The sequence below is a fragment of the Phasianus colchicus genome, chromosome 1 (assembly GCF_987193195.1).
Source record: "Phasianus colchicus chromosome 1, bPhaCol1.hap1.1, whole genome shotgun sequence".
NCBI classification, from domain to species: domain Eukaryota; kingdom Metazoa; phylum Chordata; class Aves; order Galliformes; family Phasianidae; genus Phasianus; species Phasianus colchicus.
Genome location: NC_143436.1, coordinates 69858202 through 69882711, shown reverse-complemented (window position 1 = coordinate 69882711; position 24510 = coordinate 69858202). Strand labels below are relative to the sequence as shown.

General features: G+C 37.2%; 1 protein-coding gene across 7 annotated transcripts in view; it reads right to left on the bottom strand.

Annotated features, from left to right (window-relative positions):
- The window catches only part of MPPED1 (metallophosphoesterase domain containing 1), a 63564-nt gene that overhangs the window by 26588 nt on the left and 12466 nt on the right, over positions 1-24510 (bottom strand). For 4 of the 7 annotated variants that reach the window (XM_031597214.2, XM_031597215.2, XM_090147025.1 and 1 more), the window contains exons 2-4: positions 22448-22710; positions 17107-17288; positions 2743-2968 (exon numbers count right to left, since the gene is read on the bottom strand). In XM_031597214.2, coding sequence (XP_031453074.1) covers positions 2743-2968; positions 17107-17288; positions 22448-22599 — 560 coding nt within the window. In that variant the 5' untranslated portion in view covers positions 22600-22710. Of the gene's footprint in view, positions 1-2742; positions 2969-17106; positions 17289-22447; positions 22711-23152; positions 23350-24510 lie in introns of all 7 variants that reach the window. The other 3 variants (XM_090147003.1, XM_090146997.1, XM_090147011.1) reach the window with 1 other exon arrangement.

Genomic DNA, 24510 nt, shown 5'->3' with positions numbered 1-24510 from the left:
AACTCTAAATTTTGAAGTCTTTACTGGATTTGTAAGCTTTTTATAAAGAACTGGCTTCATGTAAAGGCAATAAAAGATTCACCACAAAAAGTTCACCAGTGTTCTGTACCTTTTAGTTTTTATCATTATTGTGATGTATAAAGAAACATTAATTTCCCAGAGAGACTATGAAAACACCTTTCTTTTCTGGGCAAATGAGGTATAGAAACAAAAAGAAATGCTGAAGAACAGTAGTGCTCATTAGGCACAGACTTGTACTCAGCCTTCAATTTAGCAGACAGGCAGTTTAACCCACACACAACAGCTTTTTCTCTTCCTAAGTTTTCTGGCCTTGCTGACGGAATTTGGTTACTTCTACCAAGTTTTCTTCTACGCATCCTTCTGATAGAATGATGTAGAGCAACTTCTTATTGTTATTGCTGCTGTTTTCACTAGATATGACATTGCTTCATTCAGCATTGCATAGTAACAAACAGACAAAAAAAAGAACAGTTTGGCTGGAACAAGAGGAGCATAATGTCAGGCCTAATTCAACAGAGCTGGTGCAGGAATGCTTAAAATGGCAAAAAGAAAAAACATCTTGTCAATCAAGGGGGGAAAACAGAGATGGTGAACCCTATGGAAACCAGACAACACAGGATATGCAAAGGCAGATTTAAGCATCATCCCAGTTCCACAGACATTCTCCATAAACCACTGATAGAATTAGCCAGCAGGAAGGGAGTCAGTGGATACCCACTACACTTATCAGATTCTAGGAGGCATCTTCAATCCTTGTAACACTGTGGATAATTTAATGTCTCTGTAAGATACCTGTTTGCAATGCTGCGGACACTAGGTCTTTTTGTCAAAAAAGCTTCCCAGCCTAGGTTTCATCACAAAGAGTCTCTCCCATACGATGTAAGTGAAGATCTTCAAAAGACTCTGCAACACTTACCTTCCGGGACCATAACTGGGTGGGAAATGAGTTAGCAGCACTGTGAAGCATGTACCATAGAAGCTAAGATATAACCCAAAGCACTACAGAATCGGAAAAATAAGTATGACAGTAAATCTAAATGAATGCATGAAAAATGTGAAGTGATCTTTTTCAAGAACAATGGGTCATGCCAGACAGCCTAGAAAATTTGTGCAAAATCACAGGATAAATGCACAAAGGGAAAGCAACAGATCATATTTTACAGAAACATTTATGGCTTGGTGGGTGGAAAAAGGTTTTTTTAACAGATTTTTACAGACCTAATCAAACCCAGAAAGTTCAAATGGTTTCTTTTTGCCTATACTTAGTGCTACTTTATAGATAGTATTTTGCTTTAATTTAATTTATCAAGACTTTAATGAGACTTTGGTACTTTACTGCCTGGAAAATTATTACTGACACTAGAAATATGGTGCCTGGTTATGAATACTGCAATGAAGATATGAAGTTGCCAGACATATTGTAAACAGAGCATAATTACAGTATTTACAGTTGAACATCAAAATGGGAAGAGATGCCAAGTGGCATTTCTCAGAAGTTAATATTGGGAATTATACCATCTAGTATCTTCCCTAATAATTTGGAAAATGAATTGTATATTGATTGAATACAGGGGAGACACAAGAAGATGAACTCAACACAGCAGGTGGGAAGGTTGAAAAAACACACAAAAAAACAATCAGCAACAGAAAGATTTGGAGGACTAAAAGGAAGAGAGAGAAGGGTGCAGTTAAGAGGGAAGCTATTTAATATAGGAGAATGTAGAATAATAAGCTTGGAGAAAATTAATGCCTATCTCATGTAACCAAATGGGAAAATGCCAATTTTCATTAAAAAAAAAAATTCCAAAAGATTTCACAGTTTATTCACACTGAAAATTCACATTGGGGTATATGCATCAGGTTTGACAACTTGCTTGCTATGTTCCAGCCTGATTTTCAAAGGAAGAATAATATATTTTCTTAAAAACATGTCTTTTAAAATAAATTTTAACTTATTTTAAATGTGTATGGAACGCTCATAAAAGACCTAATTTATAATCTTACTTGCAGAAATAACATTATAATGTAATATCAGTGACACAGAAGAAGCACATGAAAGGTTAAAGGTGAGGGCCAGGAAGCCATGGCCTATCTATCTCTGATACTTCAAGGAGTTTTAAGCGTTCACACAGTACTGCAAAATCCATGAAATATGAGGCTGCAGCTAATTTGCTGATTTTAATTAATTTAAAGCTCAGCTGTACCTTGAGGAAAGCTAGTACTGTATAAAGGAAAGTAGGATTCTGAGGGACGCAAAGGGAAAAAAACCCCGAACAAATACTGAAACAAGCTTGCTGCGTTAAATGACTACTGTATACACTAATGAACCTTAACTATCATCTGTAGGACAGAAACTGTCAAAAGAATCTATCCTGGCAATAAAATTAACCTGTAATTATATAAACTTACTAAGTGTTGAAAACATACTTTATGACAGAAAAAAACCTGCAAGGACTATATTAAAGAACTGCTCCTGGGTAAGAGTCTAGAGGAGTACTCTATCTTTCCCCCATCATTTTTTTATTAACAATACCCGTTCTGTACAAGCATATAATTTTGTCACAAGAGTGATTCATTACAAGACAATATATAAAACTTTATCAAATTGAGTACTACTTTTCTTCCTAACACAGCAATCCAAATATGGCTGAATGCATACAAAATGGCTGATGCGATAGCAATCAACAATATTTTTTAATGTATGCTGTAAAACCTGCTTACCAAGGGGAGCCATATATTCTGAATCCCCTCACGGTCACTTCAGAGTCTTGAAGATAGATGCAGTTTGTTAGAAGAGACTGTACATTTTCATAGCTCTCTGGCTTCAGCTTAGAAACAGAGGGGAAATAGTAAAAGTCCTGCTTGATTAAGTCAGCCATGAATTCCTGGTCAAAGGTCAATTCATGATTTCCTGCTATCACAATCTTGTATTCATAGGGCAGGCTACCTAAAACAGTGAAAAACAAACAAATTACTTGTTTTATGGAAAATCCGATCAAAGAAAATAGGCAGACTCACAAACTATTATCGATTCCTATAATAGGCTCACATAGTCAAAACAATTGAGCACATTCCTACTCAGTGTTACTACAATTCCTGGTGATTTCGGGTAAATGACATTGCTGTCTTCTTCAGGGCACAGTACGATTTAGCTTGCTTAGCATTATTGTGTTGAAACTACTTTCAACTCATCATCCTTAAATAACAGTCTGCAGACTTCTGCTCTAGTATTTACTTCCCTTTAATTGCCATTTGCGTCGCAAGTATCACTTACTGTGACAGCCATGACAACTCAGTGACAGAAATTAGGGTTCAAAGGAAACCAGCCACAATGCTCGATAAATTATCCCAGTTCTCATTCCCTAGCCCTGCGGTCATTGCCAGCCTGCACTGACAAAGTCTCACTGACTAAAGGCTTGGGTCACCCATGGATCTGCTGCCCTCCCTGCCCCGATTTGAAGATCAAGACTTCAAACAAGACAGGCCTTGAGCTCTGCTGTCAGAACTCCACATCCCCCAGAAATTCCTAGCTTTTCACAGCTCTATTTTCTCACTGACTTCCTTGGATCCATGGTCTATAATTTAAAGTGACTCATGTTTAAGAATATTTTACAACTCACAGTTAGTGAAAAAACTAACAGCAACCTCCTGCTGAAGGCAAGAGTATGTATCCCCACACACGTGTTTTCTCCTGAAAGCAATACTGCAAGAGAACCCTTCCACCTGACTCCACTTTGGTTATCAGCTGGACTCTGCCCATAAAGCAGGGATCACCTGTCCTAGAAGGCTTCTGCTGAGTGCTTTATATGCATCTGAGAGAAAACCTACAGGGGTAGTAGCAATCTTATCATTTTTAATTTTCAAAACATATTGTTTCTATATATATTCACCTTTAGTGGTGATCCTTAGCCTAACCCAGAGACAGGACATTTAGAGAATTTATGTCACCAGTCCATACATGTGGTAGGAGTTGGCATCAGTAGGATGAAAGACAAAATCCAACAGTGGGATTCAGAGTTCCAGAAAGAGGAGAGAATGGAAAGCCCTAGCCCAGAGAAGTATATAAATGGCTGAACTCGGTGTCTTCTGAATGAAAATACCTGCATGACTCCTTCGTATAGATTTCAGACATTTCTGACATCTGTGTTAGGAAAATTGATCTTACCATCCCGCTTGTGGACCCAATACATATATGCTTTTAGAAAATGTATTAAGGGAAACTCTGTTTGGGTATTAATTATTACACACAGACTCAATTATTCATGTGAAAGACTTCTTGAAATGTAAATACTGCAATTTTTGTTTCTGAAATGCTTCATGCTTCATATTTTGCAGGTGTATACTCCATTTCCACAAATTTTCTTTGTGTGCACACATATACAAGCAAGTTTTAAACATTTTTTACGTGCTGCAATATGTAAGGACATCTACAGGACTTAAAGCATTCTGAGGAAAACAAGGAGAAGAAAAAAAAAAAAAAAGAAATCCTGCATGCCACAACATTGTTAACAATTCCATTTCTATTCTGTTTTGTAAATCTTTTCCAGCTCATCTGATCCATCCATCTAGCAGCCAAGAACCTGTATGAGCTGGTTATAGTTGTTGCTTCCACTAATGTATTTATGTCATGTTGCTGTCTGTGGGTGTTACATAGGCAAATTAGCAAATTACTCTAAATGTACAGTTACATTTATTATAGTGGCGGCCAGCAACACTGCTGTAGTTACAGGTCTGTCAGCTTTTCAATTAACAATTCTGTTTTTGATGAGTTTGCAGCTCAGGTTTTTTTTTTTTCTTTCTTTCATTCCATACCAGGCAGCAACTTGCTAAACCAATTTCTCTCCTTTGTCTCCACTAGCTCTCTCTACCCTCTGTCTAACACACTGAGGTAATTCTTGCTGCTTGCACATAAATTTAACAGTATTTTGTTTCAGTTTTGTCCTTAGAAGACTTACAAACATGCTTCACTTTTTACATCAAACACTCTTATAGTACAAACTTAACCTTAGAAGGGAATTTTTGAAACCTTGCTCTTGGCTGGGCACTGCTGTCATGAACTACATATATAAGACATGTGAGACCCTCAGCTCTCAGATCACAGTACTATTATATACATTTCCTGCCTTTCCTGCTTATAGTATGATGAATATTTACCAATGCACACAGTCCACATGCAGAAGTCAACACTGAATACTACACATAGGTGCATTAAAGGCACAATCCTCCTACCATTAACCTCAAAGGCAACACTACCATCTTACTGTAGAAGAAACACAATCCAATGTCGTGTGTGAATACAATCCTGAAAAGTTTTTAATGTTCTGAGTTCCTTCTATGGCCTGAAGATCCACTCAGTCTTATAAATGTCTGATATTTACCTGAAAACTACGTTAGAACAGCAACTTTCTTTCCTTCTCCTGATCTACAGCATAATACTTTTTCTCGTTATATTTTGCTATTTAAATAGTTTTGTATTTTTTTATTCCAGTACATCCTTCCAACACAAACACATGGTTTTCCAATGCTAGGCACAGATTGTGGCACACTCTATAGCTCTGGCTTGGACTACAGCTGGACCAAGACCTCTCCAAGAGTACACAGCACAGTAACCTGGAATTTTTATACATGCCCATAGTTTGAGAACAACCACTTTTTCATCTATTATTTTTTGTGTCACCAGCTCTTGAATTCAGATTCCTCCAGGTAGATCACATGATCCTGTACCTTCTTGTGGGTACTAATGGCAAGCTGGGTATATATAACTTCAGGCAAATTTTCTGTCCTTTGTTGAACAAACTGAGCTAAGAATGTTGAATTCACAGTCATGAAAGCTTTCATGGCTTGGCAAGAATGATTCCTACCTAAGACAGTAGTAGCTACAAACTAGCCAATGCAGCCTTCATTTTCCTTTTACAGATTCCATGAAAATAAGCCTTACTTAAGGCAGTGGCTAGCATTTTGATTTGCTATTTTTTCTTTTGTTTTTCCCTTTTATGTCAAAAACAGTAGTACACTAAATAGCAAGTTCCTACCACTCTGCCACATAGCTACCAGTGATACGATCAGAGTGGCTTTGAATGCATACAGGGCTGACCAAGAGCTCTGGGGTAATGGTGAAGGAGATGGGGCCCCAGTGGCACCTCCTCAATCCTTCCAGTGAGGGGACTAGCAGCTCAGGTGGGATTAGTGCATGCCATCATCACTCTGAGTATGGCAGAAGCTGAAAGCAGAGCTCCCACTTTGATTGCCATGGGACCCTTTCCAAAGAACAAGGGTTGTTGTGCAGGATGATCTGAGGTCTCTTCCATCCTGTGTGTCTCTAAGTCTACACTGGAAAACGAATGAGAATTTTAAAGAGCCTGCAATGCTGTAAGAAATTAGATACTCATTCCATGTTGTGATTCTAATGAAACAAATCTATGGTAAACAAGCAATTTAACAAGGACTAGAAAGTATATTCCATTAACTTCTGTATAAGTTTCTCGCATTATCCATTTAGCAGATGAGAAGGACTAAATACTCAACTGATAGCCAATTAACATTTGATGCTAGCATATGGCTTTGCTGGTGGGCAGGTAGCAAATTTCATTTTAATATAAGAACTCTATGCATTCAAAGGTTTTAAAGAAAACCTATGGCTGTTACAAGAGTTCTGCACACATATCCAGGACAAAATTCATTCCCCTGTGAAATAAGTCAGCAAGCATGTAAGAAATAGATCTGCTCTTCAGGAGTGCCAAAAAACACATGCAAGAACATATGCTAGGGGAGTCAAAGATGTTTTTTCCAAAAAAAAAGCAAAACCAACCAACCAATCAAACAAAAAAAACTTATGAATTTGGGGAAAATATATTTTTTTTTCATGATTTCTTATTTTGATTAGTCAAATCAAGACAAGTGATTCTGCCAAAGACCTGGGATTACCAAGGTCTTCACAGCTGAAAAGCTTCTGCTAAAATAGCTCCATAGCCTGGAGAGGAAATACAACTAGACCGGTAGGAGAATTTTGCCTAAATAGTTTTCTGGATTAAAATCATTAAAATACCACTTGGATGGAATGGGATATATTTGGAAATTCATTTTATGGTTCTGACATTACCAAGGAAACAAAATGAAACAAAATGTCATTTAAAAATATTTTGGGGTGAATAAAAATTACACTTCTAAGCAAAATTTCACTTTTTTTTTTTTTCTTCAAAATAATTTTTCCCTCTCCTGGACTGCCTAACTTGTGAGAAATAAAAGAGCATTTTTCTCCATAATCAATCTTTAGCCATTTCAACCTATTTGGATTTGGAATCAACAGAAATGCTTAGACATCAAAATTCTGTCAGAAACACAGTGGCTCCAAATCAGTCCTGGGTTTCAGGGCTTTCTCTTTCAGGGCACATCCTGTATTTGCTTTCTGCCAATTTGGAATGAGGCTCCAAGCTATGATCCACTCTTTCAGCCTCTATCTTAACATGGGTTAACAGATTATTTTTCTTTCCTTTCCCTCCTCTGCTACATGATTCTTCATCTTTTCTGCCTCATTTTTCCCTCTCCTTTTTGTTTTTACAATTTTCCTTTGTATGCAGAAAAATGCCAGTCACATTTTCTTGTAATTGATATAGCAGTTTCAGAAAAGGGTATATTTTTCTAACTTTTACAAATACAAAACCATTGCACCTTACAATTCTGTACCTCTGTTTCTCAGTATCCCTCTGAAAGTGCCCAACAGATTTAAAAGTCATTTACTACAATAGGCAGAGGAGTAGAGGGCTCAAGAATAATTACATTCCTTTGAGTTTCCCGGAAGTAAGTGCCTAATAAGACTCATGTATAATCTGAAAGAGAGGCTTCAGAAGGATGACAGCTCTTATGAGATGCCTAAGATCCCGCAGAAGGTCTGCAAGACAAAATCTAAGAAGCCAGGCAGCAGTGGTTCTACTCCCAGAGCAACTCATCACACAAAATTATCTGTCCCAAATCTCCTGACTAACATACATGTCACTCTGAAAGCAGTGCCTACTATTTATTTCCATGGAAACTACATCAAATACAAAGAGCACAATAACACAACTTGATAGAGAAAAATCTCAACTACAAAGCACTATTTTCAACAGTGGCTACCACTGTTATCTGCTGAAATGCACCACCCACTGCCCCACTGTGCTCACAGCCACTGCTTGGTCTCCAGAAACATTCAGGAAGTGCTGATGAATATCACTGGGCACCATTTTTCTGCACAGAGAAATTCAGTGACACCCCTTTGCTTCATGTGCACTTCCATGTCAGACTTCATTCTGTCAGACTGTCTCTCTGCTCCCATTTGTCACGTGACAACAAAATGCAATGAAATATAGGTAGAAAGGTTCAACTTCTACTGCCACACCACCACCATCTGCCCCTGACATGGTGGGCCAACTTAATAAAATAGCAAGCACTACTTTTGCAGCAGCCCTCATTTATGATATGATTCTTTGAGATTTTTTAACTATTGAAAAGCCTGGGATATCATACTTAACTTACATGTAGCCAAAAGACATTTTCACCTTGGTGGCTTCTTAACTAGATACGTGGGGATTTTGTCAGTTGCAGCAAGCCCTCCTCAGAAAGTTTCTTAGCCTTTGTTTGCTAAACACAAGAATTTGATAATAGCTCTGGTAATATAATGTGAATGAGAATGTACATATACATTTGTTTAGCTAGTAACATCTTTGTTTATTCCTTTCATTACTGCAGATTACTAATTAAGAAAATCAACTGAACATCTAATTTTTTGTGGTTTTATGCACCAATTACAAAATTATTACAGCAATTCTTAACTTGTAAACTACAGCAGGTCCTTTTTATGGCGAACATAATTTTTACCAAATAATTTGAAATGCTGGGGGACTGTCACTTGAACTACAAACTGCGTAATGCAAAGCACTGAACAATGTGCCTTTGTTTGCCATTTCTCCGCATCTGAGTTCATTCGAAGTAGAATTTTGTGTACTTAGAGGTTCATTCCATTCTATCAGCAAGCCTTCCTCTTCTTATATTAGATAAACACTGCAAATACGTCAAAAGCAAACGCAGGATGTTTATACTGGCTCCTCTTGCACTAAGAGGTTAGGCATCTTTACCAATGTGACTTCCTTTGTTGCTTACAATTGTTACCAACTCACAACTTCATGAGATAAAAAGCAAACTTGAAGAGCAGATGTGTTTTGCTTCTCTCCCAGTATTGTACTGAGCAGAATTTTTAGTATTCATTAAAAGCAGTGACAATCATGTAAGTGCCCACTTAATGCTTTCTCCCTCTCATTTCAACCTTTTAGAATACAGCAGTGAGTGATATAGTAAAAAGACTGCATAACTGTCTCAGATTGCTTTTTTAGCATCTCTTTGACAGTTCTGTGTTTAAACACTGGGGCTGATGTCTGGGAAATTCACATTAACATACTTATTGTATGGTGTGTAATCTGGAATAACATTGTAAATGAACACTCCTTCCTAAGTCATCTGTAACCTGCTAGATCAAGACATTCTTGCATTGTAAAAGCCAGTAATTATATCAAGCATTAAAACAACAAACACATAGAATAATGTTCACATTTGCAAACCAGGATTTCTTTAAATAGTAGATAAAGGCAATAGAACTAAAAAATTAAAAAAAAAAAAATTAAATTGGATAATTCTCCAACTTATGTTCTTTGATAAATTGTGTTTTATACACACACACATAATAATAATTGGCCCAAATTACTTCTAAAGGAAATGTGGTTTTGTTTTAGCCTAGTAATTATATAGAACCAAACCCATGCATGCTGTAAACTAGGTGCTGAGAGCAGCTGTAGTGGAGTCAGGTCAAAACATTGTCGCTCTGTACCTTCTGTCCACTAGTGGTCAGTAACAGATGCAGAGAAAATTGTACAACTGCAAGGTTTTCTTAAGCTGAACCTTTCCTTGATATGCTCCCTTACTGTATGGTGATTGATGGACCCTAATTCACAACTATACAAATCACGGCATTCATTTTCATAAATTGTTTTGGGTTTTTTTTTTTTTCCTATCTCCTGGAAAAGTTTTAGTTTAAACTATATACCTTTCTGAGGTTTTAAGCCTTTTAGAATATTGTAGTTTTGGTATACAAAATGTATCTGGGGACACCAAATGCGAAGGAGATAGAGAACTACGTTGAAAAATAACCATAAAAATACTTTAAACTTCCTGCATAGATGTCTCTGCGCACTGATACAGATTCCTGCTCAGATCTTCAGATCCCACAGAGGTGCTTTTGCTATTTCCCAGCTGTCACTTTCTGCAAGGGAAGACTACGAGGAGCTGCGTGCTGCGTCACTGGATGAGGTGCACAGCACTAATAACAACATTTAACGTTTGTGCACACTGCTTTGCAATAGGTGTTCCAAGTGCTGAACTGAGAATAATTAATCCTCCAACACATTCATGTAGTAGGTGGATCAAGCATCATTCTCACAATTTTACAAGGGGGAACGATGAAGAGGCTGTCAAATCTGAAAGAGGACTAAGTCAAATTTGGTTGCCCGCCTTCCTCAGGCTCCTTCAAATATCTCAGTCAGAGGCAATCAGGGTTTGAAGAAATATATTCCAGATTTTTCACTTCCCTGGTTGCTCTATGTACTTCTGGGACTCACTGCCCTCCTGAAGGGATGCTGGTCTGCTAGTCCAGAATAACACTGACTAATTTTACTCACTTACTTAAACTGGGAGTCAGACATTTCACTATTTATGAAAATCATGGGACATTTTTACATGAGCCATCTGCAGGGCTCAGAATCTTGAAGGTTGACTGCTTTCCACTCCATCAGTGAAAAGCAGCACACTTAATCTAAGCACAAAGTGCAAAATAAACCCCAAAGCATTTGTGTGTTTGGAAAGAGGGAATGAAGGAAAACTCCTTCAGCATCTACCATTCCTAGGGCTCCTACAGCTTCTCATCACTAGCATGAGGAGCAGATCTGGAAAAGAGCTGCCCTGCCACATCTTCCCAATAAAGGAGTGTAGCTTAAATATTCCTTGAGACTCCTAGTTCCCAGTCTAATGTTCAGAAGTCTTCAGGATATATGAAACCCCCAGAACTGGAGAAATCCTGAAAGAGAGTGTTGCAGTACACTTTTCTGTGCCACACTGTCTGAACCTTAGATGTACAAACGCATCTGAGACACTATATGTTTAAGAAATGCAATTTTTTTAGTATGCCCAGTCTTTTAAAAATGACATCTGTTCTAAATCCCTACACAGCTCAATGTTTTTCATTGCATTTCCAAAGCCATTCTTTTGTAAATAGATAATTTGTGCTTAAATACTTCTTTCAAGGGGTTTCTACATTAACATAAAAATAGTGTAATTACCGATGGTCAAAATGGCATGACTACAATTTATAAATTCCAATTTCTTTTCCTGCTCTGAAGCTGATTTTCTTTCTTCTTCAACACAATTTTAATCTGTTTAAAATGTGAGTATTATTGAACCTAAAAATATAAAATACCTGTTAAGAGAGGAAGATAAATAATTACCACCATTTCACAAGATTTAACACAAGAGCGAAAGTGAAATTAAGCCTCGTGTTTTAAGCTTTTTTGAAGATCTTTTACTAAGAATTTAAAAAGAGGGATGATGTTTATTGACCAAAATTAACTGACTTTGTTCTTCAGTGCAATATCAGAAACAGGTAATTCTACTATTGCTAGTTACTAAATCTGGGCAGACATTTTCACTCTACAACATTTTTTTTTTTGGTCTAAAAGAAAAATGATATCTTTTGAACTGAGTCCGTCCAGGTCCGTTTCTGAAGTGCATGTCAAATGATTTAATCAATTTTTGTGGGTCTGTGTGTATGATACACAAGTAAGATTTATATTGTCAGGAAAATAGTCTGAAGAGCTAATTACTGTTTTCCACTACAATGTAAAGCCACCTTCTCCTTTTTTTTTTTTATTTCAAGTTTAGCTTAAATTTGAATTTCAAATAAGAAGATTGTTTTTGACATTGGAAAATCCCAAGCAAACACGCTGAAACAATGAGTAGTGTAAAATGTGTTAGTTTAAGTAAGCTTTTCAATCCACATACAGAAGACAGTTCTCAAAGAGAATATGAGAGTATGCTTGCAGCGTATACCGCAGATTGGCTATTCAGTTACATTTCCAGGAAAGTTGCTCACAAGCTCAAAGTGACAGAGGGTCCTGGAGCATACAAAATTTGGAAATGATATTACAGACTCTAGCAAAGTGAATTGCAAGAGCAACTGAACCAAGCAGGCAATTTCCAGTGCCAACAATATGGGATGAACGAAATAGAGATGGTTTTAGACTCATTATCTGATGAGTGCAGGAAAGCTTGTCTTTGTGTTCATCCCACAGCACATTTGATTTATATGCAGGTTGAGATTAAGTAACAAAAATAATGAAATATCTGACTACAAGGATAGCTGCAGTGCATACGAAGCATGACACACTTTACAACATAATCCACCTTATCTAGCCATGATTACATACTAATCTGTATTTATAACAATTCCCCTGAATTATTTTCAGCTGTTTAAAGTGATGCTACTAAAATCCCCTGGACATACTGAAAAACCAGTGTGTGTCCAAAGCTCTCACACAATCCGTCCTTAAAATGTCACTACAAAGTTTTGTTGCCTTCATGGCCTCCCAACTGCACCTACTGTAATACATGCTCTGTTCTTCCTTTTTTTATTCCGATTCACAATACCTGGATTTACAAATTTGGAAGAAAAATACAGTCAGAAAAGAAACTACGTAGCAAAAGGGAAAGGAGAATCATAAAAATAGGAGAAAGGTCAGTTCAGCAAAAGAGAGGGGAGGGAAATGACCTCATTAGCACCACTGGCAAACTCTATAAACTTTGCTATTCATAGCCTTTCCCCTTCTTTTTCTAAGCTACCCTGAATAAGAGTAGCAAAATGGAAATCTGAAAGTACATCACAGTACTGCACAATTGGGCAATAATAGGAAAGATGAAACAGAACAGAAATTTATGCAGAATAATGTAACTGCTGGAAAAAGTATCCCAACCATACGTAAGTGATGGATTCTGAACTAGATGTTGCTGCTCGGGAAATAGTTTATAGAGTAGGCAATTTTATGAAATCTCATTGTTCAGTCATCAACAAAAATAAAAACAATAATCCACAATATTAGAAAGAAAAGGAGAACAAAATAGGAAATTTCATTATGCTGGGGTATAAATCTGTGGTGTGTTCAGAGCATGTGCAATTCCAGTCTCTCCACCTTTTAAAATAATAAGGAACAAACAGAGGTACAAAGAAAGACAAAGATGATCAAAGGCATTTAAGGACTTCTAAACAGCTTTCAGCCTGAAAAATATTGAAAGGATAAATATGGGAAGAGCCTATAAATTCTGGAGCAGAAAAAAGAATAGAATTGTTCACTTGCCTCTTCTAGTATTAGGAAATACCAAATGAAACTAGTCAATGGTAAGTTCAAAATATGCAAAGTTCTTCACACGGTCACATATTATATATGTCTATTAAATACACTATGTGTGTATTTAATGGTGTGGTGCAGGAAGTCCTTGGACTGCCTATCAGAGAAAGCTGAGAAAATATGCACACCCAGCTATCACCAGCCTTTTTTCTCTCCTTTGGAGCTCAGCATCAAACCTATTATTGGTAAAACCTCAAATTCCTTCCTGAGAAAAATGGAGGAGTCTTCAGAAAAGAAAAACAAAATCAGGGAAAGTAAACAACTGATTACCAAGAGGAACTGAAATGAAATGCAGAAAAGGGCTACAGGAGCGAGAGGATTAAAAGTTTAAAGTAGGGGACTGAGGGGCAGACAAAGGCAACGATGGGCTGCAGAGATATATCATCTGGCCTTCCTGTGTGCCCACTTACAGTTAGCCTAAAAAAGAGAGAACATATTTTATGGTATGACTCAGCAAGCCAATGTGCCTCTATCAGCACAACACTTGAGCATGTGCTTGATAGAAGCATAAGCTCCACGGAAGTTAATAATGTTAATGTAAAATATATTTTGCATCAAAAAGGCACAGAAATTTTATGTAGAGCAGAAAGATAAAATCTGAACTTGCTTAAGGGCCTCCTGATAAGACGAAACAGGCTGACAGACCAGAGTGGCAGAGACCCAAGGGGGTGTGACAGAACTGAATGCCATAAGGGAGGAATAAATGCTCACATAACAGCAGAAGTAGGGTGTGTACCTACTGCCTGGAGGAAGCTGAGGGAAGGCGTAACAAACAAATACTCTTAATTTCAAGGCATTAATAAATAGGTTATAGTCTACTGATGGCAGAAGACACATTACTGAAACAAAACAAAATAATCAAATGGGAAAGCCAGTCCTCTGGTATGGGAAGAAGCAACAGACAAGGAAATTTGGTGGTAACAGTTAAGAATGAGGCTGGAAGTAAAAGCCCTGGTCAATGCATCAATTACTTTCTCAGGACACCAGTGAAATGTTCAGACGAGGAAGAAAGATAAGGCTGTGGGCATTATAGCTGCAAAACCATCTAGAAAAATCTAAACTATCATGGACTAGCACCTTTCCCAACAACACGGGCAACCAGCAAAAAGTCTGGAAAAATCTTCCTCTCAAAGAGAATGCTTTTAACCATTTTATCATTTACTACAGATTTTGTAAACATTCAGTGCATTATTAATTCATAAGTTGTTCATTTAAAACAAAATAACCTTTCAAAATAAAAGCTAATGCTTTCATTTTGAAATCAGATTGAGTATAATTATAAAAATTTACACCTTTTAACTGAAACAAAGCCTTTAATGCTAGTCAAATGAAACCTGCATACTGACTCCAAGCTATTATTCTACTGGGTATTTTAGAATTAATTCGAAAAATAAGCTAAATTTTCTTTCTTTTTTTCAAATTGTCAATAAAACAAAAAATAAATATATGTATTTGCTTTACTTGTTAAATATGCATGTCCCTGTCATGCTTTTGTGATTTTTGGTTTTCAATATCCCACATCATAACATCATGTAGTGCACTGGGAATTAAAGTGTTAATGCTCCAATTCCAGGTACCTGTACCTGTACGTTGTGGAAGTCATGGGATCTGGCCCTTCCTGGGTGGGCAGTCTCTTACTGCCTTGTCATACCAAGCTTTTCAGGTTCGACTCGGTCTCAGGAACTCTCTCTCTCTTCTATTTTATTTGATTTATTTGTCTCACTTTCAATTAGATTGTATTATATTGTGTTATCTTTCGTTCTGATATCATAGTTAGTAAAATAAGTTTTCCTCCATAGATCGTTGCCACTATGTTTTTCCTTCCTTGAGCCCAACTCCCATCTCCCTATCCCTTTTCCCTTTTCCTTCCCATTTTGTGGAGGTGGGTGGGGGCCCAGGACCCTACTGCCCTCCTGTCACAGGCATAGATTGACCTAGTTAACTCTGTGACAGTCCCAGAGAGGCTCTGGCAACAATACACCTCAAAATGCAAAGATCACCTTTTCCCAAACCATACACTACCATGAAATTAGACTTTGGAAGTCAGAAAATTAGGCCTTCCTTTGGAACAAAAATGATGAAGGGACCATCACAGAAATGCCTTGGGAAATATCCCAACCAAACTGAGAGGATTTCAGCTTAAGGACTTCTTCAGAACACTGTACAGCTGTGACCAGCAGAGAGGCAGATGGAGAACTAAGGACACAAAAACTGCGCAGCAAGCAATGTGCATAGCCCTATCTTTGCTCACTAGTGATGTCCCAAGGCATTTTTCTTCCCACACTAGCAAACAAATAAAATAAGTATTATTTAGAATGGTTAACCATATGGTAGTATCATCTTCATATGTTGTTTTCAGTGCATTGTTACACTATATGGTAGAGATCTACAAAATAAGATTCAAATTTGCTTTTGGTTGCACAACAGACCCGTGCCATTTGGGGACAGAGAAGAGCAGAGGGCACTATAGCAGAGTATGATACTTCCACAGGCTGCTCCTAACTGAGTGACCACAGAACAATGCAGTTTCTTCATGCTGGGCATGTTATGGGGTTTCCAAGCTGAAATAAATATTTATCAGCCTTAATTGATGGTTTTTTTTTGCTGGTAAATAATTGTTGAAATTGGGTAGCCCTGCCTTTTTTTATATTCCTTTTCAGCCTACGTGTGTTTGTCAGCTTTGTGCCTTCTTAGTGAGGAATGCTGTAGCATGCAGCAAGAACAAAAAAAAGGACAACGCACAAAAGATAAACTAAAGGAAAGATAATCACTCTAAAAACTAAAACCCATTAAACTCTGTCCTTCCACTTCCCAAGTCCTCTGACTCTTCTTTTGGATAATGAAGTATCAGAAGCAAGAATTTGTTTTTATTCTAAATTAAGGTATCTACGCTGCAGCCTGAACAATACCGACTGGGTTTTTTGTCTGGATACAGTATAATGCTTTCCAGTTTTCACTGACATTTTTTTTTTTTAGAATATACAAAACACTGCAGAAGCGCATGTAAATCACCACTCTCTTGCCCAGTGGAACAGAATTTCAGTTACCAATGCCAACAGTTGCCTACAGAAGGCATCTACATCTGGTCTGCTACATCCAAGACAGCAACCACGGGCACACGTTTCGCTTTATTTGGAATTCATCGCTGCGGTGCAGCTGAGCCCCAGATAAAAAAACTATAAGCCTCCGGGGTTAAACAGACAAATGTTTTCAGTCACAACAACTTTTTTTTTTTTTGCAGGGAAGCAAAGCCATAACAATGTATGTAGGAGGTTTTATGTAAATCATTAAAGGCCTACTGACTGAAATTGTTGCTAACACCACGAAGTTGCTTAATGTACACTTGAGAGTGTGAAGGCAGAACAGATGAATAGTCTCACAAATCTTATTTGCTCTGTTGGAAAAATGCAAAAAAAAAAAAAAAAAAAACTTGTAAAAAAAAAAAAAGAAAAATAAATATCTGATTCCTGCTCATTGCCATTCAAATTTAAGACAAATTAATATTCATCATTCCTGACTGCGTGGTGGTTTTTACTGGGAGGCAGAAGGGGCAAATACATACAGTAAACAAATTTACTTTCAAATCCACACAGATTTCAATACCTACCTAGCCACTCGTTGAATTTTTTTACTTCACTAGGAAGTCCCAGCTCAGTGAAATCACCAGCATGTATTAACACATCTCCATATGGCATTTGGATGGGATCAGTTCTCGAGTGAGTATCAGAAATGCAGACAAATCGAGTATACCCTGGAGGTTTGGGAGCATCATGAGGCACTGGATCAACCCTGCAGGAAATGCATCATAACAAGGTTATAAAGTACTTATGAACTTCCAGTGTCTACTCTGCAATTCTAATACTAATTTTTACCTTTGCAAAAGATTACACAGTCTTATAGATCTGTCTGATGGAAGGGATTTATTAAAACAAATCTAACGCTAATGGGAGGTGTAAAAATTCTTGATGTTCACATCACAACATTCTCAGTATTTGTTGGGTTAACTTAAAGAGATTAAGCAAGAGAGACCGAACTGTGGCAGTAACTCTAAAACAAATACTTACAAATAAATCAAAGGCATCAACACATTCAAAGGAATGGTGCTATCCTGTTTCTCTGTTTAAATATGATTACATGGTACACGGGAAAAAGATTTATTTCAGATACATAAATACATTTTAAATGCACTTTTTTAATTATAACTTTTTTTTTTTCTGCAAGTTATATAATTCCAGCAAATTTAATTAACACATTTTGGAGATACGTTTCAGTCTGCTAATGCAAAGCAAGATAAGAATCCTCCCAACAACAGCTGTAAATGTATGTTCAAGTCTGACTATTGTCAGGACAAATGTGGTAACTTTCTGGGCTTAATTATACTAAATGAAATCAGATGCTGTGAGGGGTGAGGTTGCATTGTTAAGAACCCAATCTCAGTATTCGGAACTGAGAAAAAGAAACAATCTGACCAAGTTTGGTGAGACTTACAACTTATGAGTTAGAAGAGGAAAGCAGAGAACACCTCTCTGCTATGTGAGGCATACCTATTTCCAACTCATTCAGTCTTTTTACCCTCACGTTATATTTTGTTAGAATATACAGAAGCAAATGTATCATATACAGCTATACCATATCTGCTATTCCAGTTAGGGAATTCTGGTGGAATAAAATCAAAAAGTCAGAGATGCAAGAGTTATATTTACGTCACTAGGAACCAGAAAGGTATACAGAAATATTATGAATTATTTTACTTTTAAAACAGTTATCCTGAAAGGAAAAACAAAATTAGTTTTGTTCACTACTGCCATATATCATACATTCCTTGCTGGTTGTGCTTCAATTTAGGATCTTACCATTATATAAAGAAAAAAGTTAGAGATTTTTGTTACTAATAATACTGCCCCTAGGTTTACTGGGTAAATTTCCTGAAGACATATTATTATTTGAGAGACATAAGATAATCATTTCTAATCACACAGTCTTTTCCCTATGTGAAAGAAGAATTCTATTAAATTTATGGATGGGTAAACTGAGGTATTTTTGTTAACTTCACATGATAAATGGATAAAATATAAGACTTCACGACTTATCAAATATATATAAAATATTCTATTTTTTGTAATTATAAAAATCCAGTTTGAATAAATTACATTGTATTCATCTTTCTTACACATTGTAGGAAGAAGTGGAGTGGTTTTGTTTTGTTTTGAATCCAGCACAATAAGCATCAGCTATTTGTGAGGTGGTTTTATTGCTTTTTTTTTATAGGGATACTGGAGAAACCATTATGAGTACCTTTTAACTCTCTCTCCAAACTTCCCATTTCTGAGCAGAAAATAACAAAATGTGAGTGAGGAGAAAAGCCAGCCACGATCAGATCCTACCCAATGAGCACTCAGCATTACGTGCAAGTCAGCGGTACATCTAAGCAAGCACATAATAGAAACTGTAAAACTCAGCTGAAAAAGTGAAACATTTGGACCCTGAGACACAGAAGCTGCAAACATGATGTGCATGGCTGAGGGAGTATGTATGCTGTGTGAGGGCCATAGAAAAGAGTTAGTTGGGGTATGAGAGGTCACAACCTCAAACAGTGCAGCTAGATGACTGCAACTAGGTATTAAAAATGCCTCTGTTTCCCAGGGACGAGAGCTGCCACAGGGGGAGCTCTATGGACTGTGAGTGGAGGTACCAAAGGATGGAGAATGGTGGGTTTTGGATTACTGACTGAGGGTTGTCTTAAGGTGCAATCTGCATGAAGAGTACTGCATTTAGTTCACAGAGTTCCTCCTCAGGGGGTTGTGTGTATTTCCCTCACTGCTGCATTAGAACTGAATGGAAAAACAAGGGACTTATCACAGCAAACCAAGTGTGCAATACATTTGCTGTTTCTTATAGTTTGGATGGGGAGGGGAGAGGTGTGGATAGCATTTTCCCGGTTGCTGAGGTATGCTTAACTTTCAGAGCCCGTGCAGTGGGTCAGACAGTGTTCATGGAGAAAAGATATCAATACTAAAAAAAAAACCCCACAAATAAATGAGATGCACATTTTCATGCTGAAGTGATATGCACACACTGAGGCCATATATAGGTAAAAACATATGTCAAGTTTCACAAATGCATCTAAGTTGTATTAGAAGTGATTTCTGAAGGCTGGATCCCCATATTTTTGGGTAACACATTGCCACAGCAGCTTTCACACCAACACTCGATGCACTGCTTGCAGCACGAGCAGAGGAAGAAAGATCTGATTATTTTTGCCAAAATGCTATTTTCCTATAAAACAACGTGTAAACTTGCAAAGAAACTGAAAAGCAAAGTTAAAACCTCAGAAAGGAAAAAAAAAAAAAAAAAACACAACAGTGATAAGAGTGAGTTTTTAGACCAGACTTTAGAGGAGGTTCCCAAAAAATAGAATACAGGAACTTCTTAGGAGTGATTGATGAACCTGAGGACGTTGTCAGAATTTGCCACCCCTCTTGTCAGTGGCAACCCAGTCATCTCACAAGCATGGGAATGACGGACTAAGATGGGGCTAGTAAAGTGCTGTCAGTATGCCAAAAAGTTAAGTAGAACTGCACTGAGGACCAAAAAGAGCTCCAGAATTGGATTCAGTAGACGAGTACCAGAAATAACTGCAGTACAAGTATTTTACCACAAGTTCAAATGTTAACGGGTCTATCTGGAGCATGTTTGTGATTGGCTGCAACCTAGGTATTTTGACATATGCACAGATGAGGCAAAGCCCTCACCTCTCTGAAGTTAATAACAAAACTTCTACAGACTAAAGTTGAGATTTCACCAACAATTACGTGAATAAAGGTGCTTTTTTGTTAAACATTTTGTATATTCCTTCCCTTTTTTTGTCACTGTTCTATTCACTGATTGGAAGCAAAAGCAATCCTGCTGGTACTCAGAAACATTCTTTACAATTTCTGTACCAAGAAAAGAGCAGGTGAGATTGTGGTATATGTTTTATTTAACCTGTTTTCCTATATGCACAAGCTTCTTCAAGGGTGTTAATCATTTGTAAGAGAGTGCTAAATTCTTCTAAGGAACAATTTTCTAAGGATAGCTTATTTTCAACTATTTGCTTAGGTGCTGAACTTGTATCATGCACTTGATTTTCTCAGCTCTCTGGTAATATGATTTGTTTGCCACTTGTTAGAAATTCAAGCTGCATACTGTTGAGTACCAAGTGGATACTTGTTTAGTCTGGATAAGAGGAGGCTCAGAGGAGACCTTTTTGCTCCCTGTAACAACCTGAAAGGAGATTGTGGCGACATGGGTATCAGCCTCTTCTCCTGCATAACTCATGATAGGACTTGCCTGGGAAGTTCAGGTTGGATTTTAGGAAAAATTTCTTCTCTGAAAGGGTGGTCAGATGCTTTAACGGGCTACCCAGGGAGGTAGTTGAGTCACCATCCTTGGAGGTGTTCAAGAAATATTTAGATGTGGTTCTGCGGGACATGGTTTAGAGAGAAATACTGGTGGTAGGTGGACAGTTGGACTGGATGATCTTGGAGGTCTTTTCCAATCCTGGTGATTCTATGATTCTAATAAATAACCTATTTTCAGTGCAGTAAAACACGCTCAGCTTTTAGATCTGGAGAGCAAGTTCACAAGTGCCCAGGAACTGCCTGAATGTACATGAAGAATGGCTAAGCTTCGACAAATAAAGCAACCTCGTATTTTCATTTATAGAAATACTTCTGAACCCACACTTGTTTGTTTGTACTTTTGCTAACATTTGCCAGCTCTATAAACAAAAGATGTTTCCCACTGCTGACACTCAACTCATTCTACTGTTTGCATTTCAATAGTACCTAAAAACCCCAACACAGATTACAAGCTAACATACTGCCCCCAAAATGCAAGTGTTTGCTCATCACCCTGCTCTATGTCAGTCTCCAGATTTATTTTTTTTTTTTACACAGTATCTATTTATGCCAAAAAATATACATAAGCATTCACTAAACAGACACACAGCGTTCAACCACTCATAACTGCTGACATTTTCAACTGCAGAAATCGTGGTCTATGTCTGGAAATTATAAATTCATATTAAATATCAAAAATGTGAATGAGGAGATAATTTATTCAGACTTTGTAAAAGAAAAAAACTTTCCTTAAAAAAAAAAAAAAAGTGAACACCAGTCTTCTCATCTAAAGATAAGGCTGCTTTTCTCTTTAATAAACACAATAAAATGGTGCAGACATTTTTATTCCCTATAAAAATATTTTACAGTAGAATTTTATACTTAATTTATTTGTAATAGCTTTACTGTTTTGCTCTTCCTTCTGGCTTTAAATTTTATGGCAGGTTTCATTTCGTAATTATAATTCTCCACTTTACATTACAAGTAAATCATTTAGAGCAGTTAATTTTACTGATGCTGTCATTATATAAGAAGTCAGAAACAAACACATTATTTTAATTACTCTTTAAGCACTTGGCATCTTCAGCACATTGATATGAAAGTAAGTTGTCGGATGGATGCCCACACCATTTTACTTATTGATGTCATTTTTTCCTTCTATGTGTCTGTAATATAACTAACCAAACAATATCTGTTGTACAGATACGAGCTTGGTATTTCAACAGCTATTTACATCAATAGGCAAGTGCACAATGCAAACAAACAACTATTAAGATTGCATAAAGTATCAGCTTTGTAGAATTTCTTGTTTTATTACCACGGCTTGATGTTTATTTATTTTTTTAATACTATTATCTATTATAGTTATGCTAGTGGAGTGATCTTTCTATCGAAGTACTTATATTTCCCAAACGGACTGACTTTGTATCATTACAGTAATTATTATTAGAAAGGCAGCAAAACAGTTTTCTTCGCATTCTTTTTGACTGGTCCATCAAATACCACATTGACAAGGCAATAACAATTCAGAAGGCTGCGCTAAAGCAATAACAAAACTATAATACTTACATTTGCACATGTGGGGGCTGAAAACGTCCCTGGTTAATGTTGTAGAACGTGAAAGCCTGTGTGGGGTTGGAGCTGTACTCATCCACTTCAATTATGAGTCTACTGTGCTGATGCCTTCTAGCTGCCATAATGTGCGACTGGGCGAAAGCCATGCTTGCAATGGGTAGCTCTGCTTTCTCAGGCGATCATATCTGCTATCTTCCTACATCGACGGGGGAAGACCATGACATCTTATCTAATCAGCACACCTCTCTTTGAAAAACCTAAAAGTAGATGGAAGAGATGGAGCGTAACTGTTTGACAGTTAATCTGTTTTAAGATTTGCTTTATTTATTATGAGATGAAAATCAAGGAGGGAGGAAGGAGAAAGAGGCAGAGCTCAAAGAATTCATTACAAACCCTTCCAATTCAGCAATCTGATCAACATACTTCAGTTGAGGGCGGAAAGTGGGTGGGGGAAGTAAGCTTGCAACAGAATACAGGAGACAACTTGCTCAAATATTTCAGACATTTAATACAGATCTAAAACAGAACGGTGCGTCAAATATTAATGTCTCATCAACACATTTACTTTCTTTTTTTTTTTCCTGATCGAACTGTTGAATGTTTATATCCCATCTTCCTCCAAGAAAACCCCAAACCTAAAACTGAACACACATCTGCGCGTGACTAAAACGTGATCTAATTTAAAAGAATGAGATTTACCAATTCTTAAGAAAGTCTATGCCATTTAATAATGGGATGCAACGCAAGTGGTTGTTCTTCAGATCCCAAGGAATAAAACAAACTCAGCCTTCCACACACATGATCCTGGCTCTGCGGCATCCTGAAGGACCTCCTGATATATATACGACAACCTCCCCATTTCAAACACATTCTCTTCTTAGCACTAGCCCCAAAATCTGGATTCAATGAGAAAAAAAAAAAAAAATGATTTGAAGGCTAACACACAGGTAAATGTTATTAAATATCAAAAAGTAAAATCCATAGAGGTTTTATGTTTGGGAATAAATGTTCTCTGAAGGTTACATATGTCTATAACAACAGCACTGAAAATGGGTAGAGGAACTGCAAAGTGAAACCAAATGGAATGTAAAGAGTATCCCCTGGAAACAGCAGAAAGTAATTTAATTGTGAATTTTACTTTTATTTCTCAGTTTTAATAAAAAATGGATTATAAGGAATACAGGTGGGTATTTTTGCGGTATAATGTTGTGTCCTTTTTAAAAGTTATCTGCCTTAAATATTTACTTTCATGCAAGCAAGGACTTTTTTCCTCTAGCAAATATAAGTAATCTACTTCAGAAGCTGTATTTCAAGAAAAGCTACGGTAGAATGCAGCAATTCATCTGATATGAGCAGTTTCTGAAAAGCAGAACTGCAGGTTTTTTATGTGACCTTGCTGATATGAATTACTTCCATTCTGATGGGACCATTGCCAAGTGATGGATGAGGAAGGTCTTCATAGTCACTCAAAGTTTTAAAGCTATTTATAGGTACTTAGGTCTAATTCAGTTCTAGTGGGAGTCAAGCACCTAAGTATCTTCAAAAACCTGGGCTTCAGTCCTTTTATCTACTGGAGATGTTAAGCGCTCCAAGAAGTGGTGGTGTATTTTTGTTTTGGGAAACTTTGTCCTTAGAAAACTGGAATGAGAGATTCAGCTTGTTTTTGTTACTTGCTGAATGGCTACAAAATGACGACAACTTGCTGTCGCTAACAACCTGAAGGAAAACTGTCTGAGAATAAAAAAGCAGCTCCCCCCCAACCCCACCCCACCCCAGAAGTGAGTACGGTAGAGAAATGTTAGAAGAGAAATGTTAGAACAGCAAAGAAAAATTTGGATCTAAGCACTCTCAGATGCTCTGTGCAGGCTACATGAACAAGCAGCAGCACAATGGAATGTGCCAGAGCAGGGGGAGGGAAGGGAGGCACGATTCTTGTAAGAATAATCAAGTACAAATTGCAGCGCTTAGGAAATAAGAAATTATGATGGCAGATGTGAAGAATCCTCCCTGAGGAGCTTCCTGTAACAAATGAAGCATTTGTAAAGAAGTTTGAATGG